The sequence below is a fragment of the Spinacia oleracea genome, chromosome 3 (assembly GCF_020520425.1).
Source record: "Spinacia oleracea cultivar Varoflay chromosome 3, BTI_SOV_V1, whole genome shotgun sequence".
Taxonomy (NCBI): Eukaryota; Viridiplantae; Streptophyta; class Magnoliopsida; order Caryophyllales; family Amaranthaceae; genus Spinacia; species Spinacia oleracea.
This window is the reverse complement of record NC_079489.1, coordinates 5,802,740-5,812,125: the sequence shown is the minus strand read 5'-3', so window position 1 is coordinate 5,812,125 and position 9,386 is coordinate 5,802,740. Positions and strand designations below refer to the sequence as shown.

General features: G+C 35.6%; 1 protein-coding gene across 4 annotated transcripts; it reads left to right on the top strand.

Annotated features, from left to right (window-relative positions):
• The first annotated feature begins 1,448 nt into the window (after positions 1–1,448).
• On the top strand, positions 1,449–8,919 carry LOC110783118 (uncharacterized). 4 transcript variants are annotated; one of them, XR_008929762.1, is made up of 3 exons: positions 1,449–1,606; positions 1,711–3,545; positions 8,543–8,919. XR_008929762.1 is itself a non-coding variant. In XM_056838450.1 (2 exons), exon 2 carries the CDS (start codon positions 1,735–1,737, stop codon positions 2,881–2,883), a length of 1,149 nt encoding a protein of 382 aa, XP_056694428.1. In that variant the 5' UTR covers positions 1,449–1,606; position 1,734; the 3' UTR covers positions 2,884–8,919. The 4 variants fall into 4 exon arrangements, 3 of the variants coding, with proteins under 3 accessions (XP_056694428.1, XP_056694427.1, XP_056694426.1); XM_056838450.1 differs by having other exon boundaries at positions 1,734–8,919; XM_056838449.1 differs by having other exon boundaries at positions 1,726–8,919.
• Positions 8,920–9,386: the final 467 nt, after the last annotated feature.

The following is a 9,386-nucleotide window of genomic DNA, read 5'->3' as shown; positions in this document are numbered from 1 at the left end:
ACCTCTAATTCACCCCAAAAAGCTCTTTTTTCCTCAAACCTCTTCTAACCAAACACCCCCATTGTATTATTACTTTGTGCAACTCCTTGAAAAATAAGCCAAATTATATTTATATCATAATTAAAGCGAATTTGTGGATATCAAGTTATCGACTAACTTAATGGTTAAAGTTTTGAGGGGTGGTATTCAAGAGTGAGATCAAATATTATCTACATCTTTGTTGTCTAATTGTCTTGCATTTTGTGGCTCTCTCCACACCAAAAAAAAAAAAAAAGTTAAGAAGAAAAAAGTATTTATTTTGATTTAAGATGTGAAATAAAGATGAGTGCAAGACGGATTGTCGAGATCAAACCAATAATGTCCAGATCAAAACTGGTATGTGCAAATCATATGCAGATCAAAATCAATCTATACAACTCATTTCTAGATTAGAACCGATTTGTACATATCATGTGTTAGGTTATGATACATATAAAGCATATATATTTCATGAGGAAAAACCATAAAGTCAGGAATCCAAATTAATTGCCACGTACTCCCTCTGTATATATTTAAGGGATACACTTGTCTTTTCCGGCCGTATTTATTTAAGAGATACACTTGTCATTTTTAGTAACTTATCAACCCCACCATCTAATTGTGGCCAAACTCACATGCCTTGGGGAATGAATGGGCTTGACATTTACTTAACTGTCGGGCCATGCTCAAAATTTAAAAAGCGTGGCACATAGCACATGCACTACTAGACCCGTCAAACGGGTCGGTCGGGTCTGGTTGCAAAAAAATTATTTTCGGGTTCGGGTTAAATCGGGTCGGTTACTTTCGGGTTCGGGTTCACACATGCTTGTTCAAGACCTAGCACTTTCGGGTTCGGGTCGACCCAACGGGTTGAGAAATTTAAAAACGCGCATTATATTTTCATTAATTTAGGTGATAAATAAATTAAATATGGGAACCAATTAACAAATTTTTATACACAAGTTTATATTTAGTCAATTTCAATCATAAAATGACGTATAATTCAAATTAAAATCATATTACGCACACCAAAAGTATAAACGTGTTTATTATGCTTAAATTTTCTCATAATCTCATTTATTACTATAAATACAATGATTTTCAATCGATCGGGTCCAAAACGGGTTCAGTCGGGTTTTGACCCATTACTTTTCGGGTTGCTCGATTTCGGATAAAATCGGGTTACGAGTCAATTTTTTTTATTCAACACCCAATATTTTCGGGTCGGGTTAATTTTTGTCAGATGACTCAGATCTATGCACTACCCAAGCCAACATAGAGTTGGGCAGCCGAACTTAAGCCTAATACGAAGTATCACTTAACCCGACACGATCCGACAAGATCATGGCCCGAGATCCACGATGACCCTACACAAACCAAACCTGATGACCTGTTTAATAGCTCTAGTCCCGTATAACTTTTTCACTGGTTGTGTGACTTGTGTCACCACATATTGCGTACCCGGTTTTCGCAATACTTAATTTTGGCCGATCTCTTCCCTTTTCTCTCTCCTAGGGTTCCTAAAAAGTAAAAATTATCTATTGCCTTTGAATATCGGATTCCTTATTTTTGCTGTTTATCATCTTAGGTTTGTTTCTAATCGTACTTTCGTTATTTAATTGAAATTTTTGGGATCAAATTTTCGGTTTTAATTTTGAAAGATAACTTATTGTTGAATATTATTGTGATTAGGTTTTATTTTGCAAGTTTTCTAGGATGGATTCGGCAAGGAAGAGAAAATCGGCAGATTCTGCGACAGTTTTGAAGAAAACAGGAGATATTGTGGATGATTTTTGGCCACTGAAACTGAAGGATCCCTTTGAGAATTTGTCCCGCTTTCAAGAGAATGGTAAGTGCTATAACAGATTCTTCTATTCTTTTCTTCGTGTTAGTAAGGACGGAGAATATGGTGATGATATAAAGAAGATGGTTTCTGAGTTGCCTGATATGGAGATTGGCGACCCCTTTGATGTTTTATCGTTGTTGTCCTTTAAGGGTCAGAGTAATTACCTTGTTCGAAACAACAATGATAATGATCAAGTCGAATTGAACAAGGATACATTTCATGGGAAATATGTTATGGTTTGCTGGTTTCATGTCCCTATTCATTGTCTAGATGGAGATGCACTCTTTATCCAGTCTGCTGCAAATATCTGTTATGAAATGTTTGATTTATTTGATGATTTTGAGATTGTGTTGGGTTTGAAGATGAATCCTAAGTATAATAATCAACGGGTCTTTTCCCACTTCTTGTCGGCTTTTCCCCCCTCTTGCCTTGTAGTACCCTTTGATGACCCCAAGCGTAGTGACTATATATGCTGTTATCTTGAAGTTAGAATTCGTTGCGAATGTTTCCTTGTGGATGGTAATAGCATTGCTTTGTTCTCTGGAGAACCTGACTTCGAAATGGGGGAAAGAGTTAGCGCCTCTCGCTTGTGTAGTAATTATTCTGCTAAAGACTTGGAAATTATCAGTCTTCCTAAGATAACACGGCTTCGGAGCATTATTAATAATACTGTTGTACGTAGGATTAATGAAGAAGGTGTCCAGGAGGAGATGTCTTTCTTGAGACTCAATGAGAAGAAGGTTGTCGGTTTGTACTTGTGGACTGAAGGAATTAGGTGTATCACTGACGAAAGTTTCATTGACACACTTGACATGGTCAATAAACAATGCAGAGGTACTAAGCAAGAATTCGAGATTGTAGTGGTCTACATACCCTTTCTTCACTGTATTCCCCCAAAGATTTACCAGGCGAAAATAGATAACTTTATGGAGAAAAAAAAGATATCTTGGTGGCGGATGCCCTTCAACACCATATGCAACAAACTTGGGAACACTGCGGATGTATTCCTGGTCAGCTAGTTATTGTGGGACCCAATACTGAATACGTGGATCTTTATGGACGAGATATCTTGGGCAAATACGGATCTGTTGCATATCCGTTCACTAGAGAGGGCCTTATCAGTAATGGTGTTAAGTTGTTGAGGGAACTCACCTTGGAGTCATTGCTCACTTCTGAGTCATGTAACTATGTTCTTAAAGATGGCTTCACTCAGATCAATGTGGCTTCACTCCAACCCAGGGACATACTTCTATATTTTGGTTCTGAAGACGGTTCTCTTATTAAAAGTCTACAGAATTTGTATTCTGAGGTTAAACTTGAGAATCCTAATTTTGAAGTGATTTATGTTCGCCGAAACAATACCAGCAACTATTGTAATAACATGGATATTGGTCTTCCTTGCTTGGTACGCCCCTTCGAAGCTGATCATTCATCATCTCTGGGGAAAAAGTTATTCCCACACGTTGTTCCAGTTGATACCTTCGTTCGATTTGGAAACGATGGCCATGTTTGTTCAGTTGGGGGCAATAATCTACGTGAGGATGTTTGTTCAGTTGGGGGCAATAGTCTACGTGAGGATGTCATTTTTATGCTTGAACGCCTCGGGATCATGGAGGATTACATTAGATACTGTTGTTGACCTACTTAGCTCAAGGGCTTACGTGTCTTATAATAGCCTGAGGTATGTTATGCTCTATTAGTTTGTTTTGTTAACGTTCTTTAAACAAGTTATTTTGCACAAATTTCATGGGTTGTTTCCTGTCCTTTTTCTTCTTACAACAAAGGCACAAAACTGCTCTCCTTTTCCTATGTGAGTCTTTTGGTTTCTTGACTGATATATGCCAGATCTGTCTTGGGTGTGTGCCAGTTTCTGCTTGCTCTTTGTCTTTGTCGGGATTGGTGTGCTTAGGTTTTTTTGACTGATTTTGGTGTTCCATTGGCATTTTTGTTTTCTTTGTCATGTGAGCGCCAAGAAAAGCTTGTAAAATTTGTTTGCAATAATGATTGTCTTTGTTCATTTTACATAATTGTAATAACTTTCAAAAGGAATATCAGTTTATTGATTTATAATTATGTTGGATTGCAACTGTTTTCATTTAGACTCCGTTTGGTAGGATGTAAAACATTTTCATGGAAAACTACTTTTCTGTATTTTCTATTTTAGGTCCTTTGGTTTTCTAAGGAGTGTAAAACATATTTTCATAGGAGTAAAATTGCGATGAAAACCATTCTTCCTTTTCATGGAAGGGAAAATATGTTTTCCTCCATTTTCCTTTCCTTTTTAGTACACTTCTTCCACCTACCTCCTCACTTATCACTTCCCCTTGCATTTTCCTTTTTCCCCATCGTTTTCCTTACATGCAACCAATAATGGAAGATTAATCTTGCAATTTTTTCCATTGTAAATTGTTTTCCATGGAAATTGTTTTACATTGAAAATGTTTTACACCCAACCAAACGGAGCCTTAAAACATTTCTATGTTGGTGAGCTAAGAGGAGTTGTCGTAATTTCAATTGGTTGCATTTCAGTGCCAGTATGTGAATCACTCATAGGTTACATTTCATTAGCATCTGTTCCTGTTAGCTATGTTAAGTCTTTTTTAGAGATTATAATTTCCCTCTCTCTGATTTTATTCACCTTACAGTTGTAGTGGAAGAAGATAAGAAAACCAATTGCTTATATGCCATTTTTCTAGTTGTTGGTGTGTACAGTTCATGATTTTCAAGGTCGCTGTACCATAGGTTATTTTTTTGAATTTTGTTTTTGGTACAATCTAATTGTTTATTTTGTGCATGTAGTTGTGATTCGTTATTTGTTTGGCTTTAGAGAGATATTACACATTCATGCTTGGACCTCGATGCTTTGTGGTTGTCAGCTTCCCATGCTTTGTAACTGATATTATATTGAAATTAGGTATTTCTCACATATATTGGCTTGTGTTAAAGCTAGACTTTGGGGTGTTTATTTAACCTATCTGCTACTAAATGCTACTGTTTTGTTAAAAAAAAAAAAAAGCATGATCAAGAGTGATGTATCTTTAAAGCTTCTCTCTTTAAATTTTAATTCCGGTGGACATGTTGAAGTATAATAGCCTTTTCTTGGTACTTGGTAAGCATTTTTTTTCCAGTTTTGATTTAACAATTTTTGAACAAATACAGTTGTACAGCTTAATTTCTGTTGTTTCTCACTTTTTTTGGGGGAAGGAGGCTTATTTTCTCTTATGTTCCCCCTCTCTTTGTTTTAAAGCAAGTTTAAATGTGTCTTGAAGAACTGACTAGCTTTATTTTCATTTCTTTTTTTAATTTTATTTGCAAGGCTTTAAATTTTGTTCCACAAAAGCAAAAGACAAAAACATAAAAATAAAATGTTTGCTCATGCTTATGATGAGATATATAGGCCCTTGGTGTTCTTTCTCATGCTCCAAACGTCACCGTTCACCTCCTTAGTACCGATGTTTGTCATGTTTCCTACTTGTATGCGCTTTACTTTTGGAAATTTTGCGAGAAACCATTTTTCAAAATGTTATTTTTGCAAGAAACTACCTTAAAAAAAAGTGGCACAAAACTACCTTTTAAAAGGTCTTGGTTGCAAAAGGGTATCTTATCTCATTTTTCGGCGATTTGACTTATTTTCTCCTTTACTTTATCACTGTGATTTAATGTTTTGCTTTGAACTTGAATTAAGATGATTTTGTCGTGGCTGATTTCTTAATTCTACTTTGATTTTTTGGAAATTAATTGCTTCAATTATTTGTCATACAATGTGTTGTTTCGCCGGAAACCTTTATGTCAGCCAGTAATCTTATGTTATTTTTTGTGATGTAGGGTTTGCCTTTTTCTGTGGGTTTACTCTTGATTACATGCTCTCTGGGTTTGGGCTTTGGCCCTGTTTCTTGTTCAATTAGGGTTTATTTTGATTTTGGTTGACTGATTCATTTGGAGTGAGATTGGCTGTAGAATGTTTCAATGATGAGATACCATTTTGGAATTTGCTACATTGATGGTGAAGAGTATTATTGGATTATTGTTGCATTAATGTTTGATAAAAATGTTTTGGTGGAAAAATGTTGTAGCTTGTTGCTCTGGTTGAAGATCTATAGAATGTCCTATTATGGGTTTATTTCTAGTTTATCTATTATAAATTTTATTGCTACTCATATAAAGGATAGTTATTTATCCCCTATTTGACTTTGTTGTTGTACCTTGTAGGTAAGACTTATATGTATCTAGTTTGCAATCTCGTCACCTTGTGGTTTAGATTATTGAGGTGATTAGTTTTGGTAGTTTCCATCTTGCTTTATGTGAGCTTATGGAGAAGAAATCCGGATCCTTTTAGTACTGAGTCATTTTACCCTTTCCGTACCTCGTCTCTAGTTTCCATCTTGTTTTACGGTGTGCGGCCTTTTAAGTGTCTTGAATGATATCTAGGCTAGGAGTTGGGAATTAGCCGAGCCGAGCCGAGCCCAAATAGTGGGAGGCTCAGCTCGAGTTCGAGTTTTGGAATGGAGGCTTTGCTAGAGCTCGAGGCTCATCGAGCCTCAAAAATGGAGTTCGGCTCGGGCTCGTGTGTTGTAATGGGAGGCTCAGTTCGTGGCTCAAGCGTGTTTGAGGTTCATAACTTACAATTAATCATACATTGATACATATTATAGGTGATACAGATCTCACAAATAAAAAAGTCTCCAATAACACAAATAACTAAATCATATATTACAAATTCAAATATATTTTTCACCACCAAAGTTTCACAATCATACAAGTTATAAGCTCTTCTTGGTTCAATTCTCCATGGCATGAATAATTTTGTAACAGCTTCTGGAATAGGAATAATGATCTCTTTTGGTTGATCGTCTTCAACATTTGATTGACAATATTAAATTAAAGAACATTTGAGTAAACATATACGGAGTACTAAATTGAAAAAAAAGAGAAAATGGGAAATCAGAAATTCATACATGTTGGTGGTTCGCCAACCATAGCCGTTCGTATGGTGGAAAACGGTTGTGAGAGGTGGGAGTGTGAGCACGTGGCGACGGTGGTGATTGAGCTATCAGCGACTGAGCAGCGACGGTGAGTCGTGACTCATGATTGGTGTTTCGGGTTTTTGTGAGTTTTTGAGATTTTGGTGAATGAGTTTTGTTGTGTTTTGAGTTAGTTTTTGATTGGTAATTGTTTTTAAGTTTTGTTGGAAGTTGTTGGACTGTTTGGTCTTGGGCCGTTCGCCAGTGGTTTATTTACTTTTTTGTTTTGTATTTTTTTTTTCCAATTTTTTCAAGTTAACGTTTTTAAAGGAGTAATTGAGTAGATTTAGATGTTTTACTAATGAATATTATTATCTACTGTAGTTTTTATTTAAGAAAATAACCGCGAGCTTTTTTAGCCGAGCTTAGTCTTGATCATGGCTCGTCTCGTTAGGTCTCAAGCCAATCCTGAACTACAGCCGAGCCATAGCGAGTTGAGTCTTGGCTGAGCTTTGAACGAGCTGAGCTTTAACCAGGGCTTGGTTAATTCCCAGCCCTAGTTAGTGATATCAATTGTGTTTATATTATGTTTATTTTAGTATATATGCCTTCAAATGTATCTATACTCTTATATCAATTAGTAACTGTAGAGTCGTTGTAATTGGAAACTGTTAAGAGTGTGATCTGTTAGAGACGGTACAATATTTCTTGGTACTCCCAGGGTACTCCCTATAATGATTATAACGGAATTGGTCTAGCCATGTTCTGTTCAGCTTTACTTCTTTTTCTTTCTTACGTGGTTGATAATCGCGTTGTGTTGTGTCTGAGCTACACGATTTTGCCAAATTTGTGGTATTTTTGGCTTGTCAAGGTTGTGTGCTTAACTGCTTATGAATCATGACATCCTTGTCTAATGTATATACGTGTACCAATATATTGCTCTTATATAGGCCTTGTTTGGGGTAGAGAGAGTTTTGGAGAGCTTTTAGCTTTTTGGACCACATTAGAGGTTGACCCAAGCAAACCTCTAATATGGGTGTTCCAATTTCTGAGCTTAGAGTTCCATTGACTAGATGTCTAGATGTGCTCATGATGAGGATTCCTCTGGTAATTGGCATGACTACAGAGAAACAGGTTCAGACTCAGATATTGATGAGTTTGGTGGTGTGAATGTGATGTTTCATTTCCCATTTTACTTTGATCTCGCTAATTCACTTCACTCTCACCTCTCTACTTCAACAGGTATGTAAAATTATCTTTTCCTGTAATTTCTTTACTTCATTTGTAAGATTCAATTTTTTCCTTTGATTTTCTTTTTACATATGTTTCAATAGTATATATGAGATTTATGCTTATTTTTTATTCTGATTTGCAATGGTAATTTGTGTTTCTACTGTACGGATTTGAGTACAAAGTTGCGTATGTGTGACTTATCTCTGGTTTGCTTGTGTTTTGATTCGATTGTGCTAGTTTCGTTATTTCTTTTTTAGTTGTTTGATTCTTTGTTTTTTCTTCTTTACTTTGCTTATCTTTTAATTTGGTTTTGCTATGATCGATTATTAAGCTTGAATTAGTATTTTAACCCTAATTTGTCTGTTCGAATGACTGATTTTTTGAGGGTTCGATTATGCTAGTTTTATTATTAATGTGTACGTGTTGAGAATTTTCAGATGATCATCAATTTTTACTATAATATCCTTTTTCTTTGATATGGTAGATTGTGGAGTATTTTCTGTGGTCAGAAGTTCTCTTTCTAGGTCGCAGAGGATGGGGTTTTTGGTGCTTCATTCTGATTATATACCATCTTAATTATGGATTTCTGGTAGTTATCCTTTTAGTTCATTCACTGTTTTTCATAAGCTTGGCATCCAAGTTTGTAAACACCAAGTTTGGTTTTTGTGCTGCTTTCGGTAAAAGGTAAAACCCAGTTGCTAGACTATGCTAAAATGACATTACAATGTTTTTCCAGTTAAGTGTCTTAAAATTAGAGCAGAATCTCTGCAACAATATGTTTACACCGAATACTGTAGTCTATCTTTGAAATTGGTTGTTTCAGATCTTCAATTTGATTGTTCAAGTGTTTCGGATTAAAAAGTTTGTGATGAGCTAGATAATGTGTTTCCTGTCATAACCTTGCAGACCCGAATAAGTACATCCAGCCAATTGTTCTTAACTGTCCTTAATGCCGCTGTTAATTTGCTACCTAGTAAAACCCTTGTCATCTGATTTAAAATGCGGCAATTAAACTTATTTTGACTTGATTTATCTGAACTTATCTTATCTGAAGAAGAGAAAAAATTAATTTTGTTTTGAAAAAATCTTATTTTTTGTGAAAATGTCGGAAAATAAACTTACTTTTGCTGAACTTTCTTATGTTTTCTGTCATAACCTTGCAGACCCGAATAAGTACATCCAGCCAATTGTTCTTAACTGTCCTTACTGCTGCTATTAATTTGCTACCTGATAAAACCTTGTCATTGATTTAAGATGAGGCAATTAAACTTATTTTGACTTGACTTTTTTGAACTTATTATCTTATCTGAAGAAGAGAAAAAACTTAT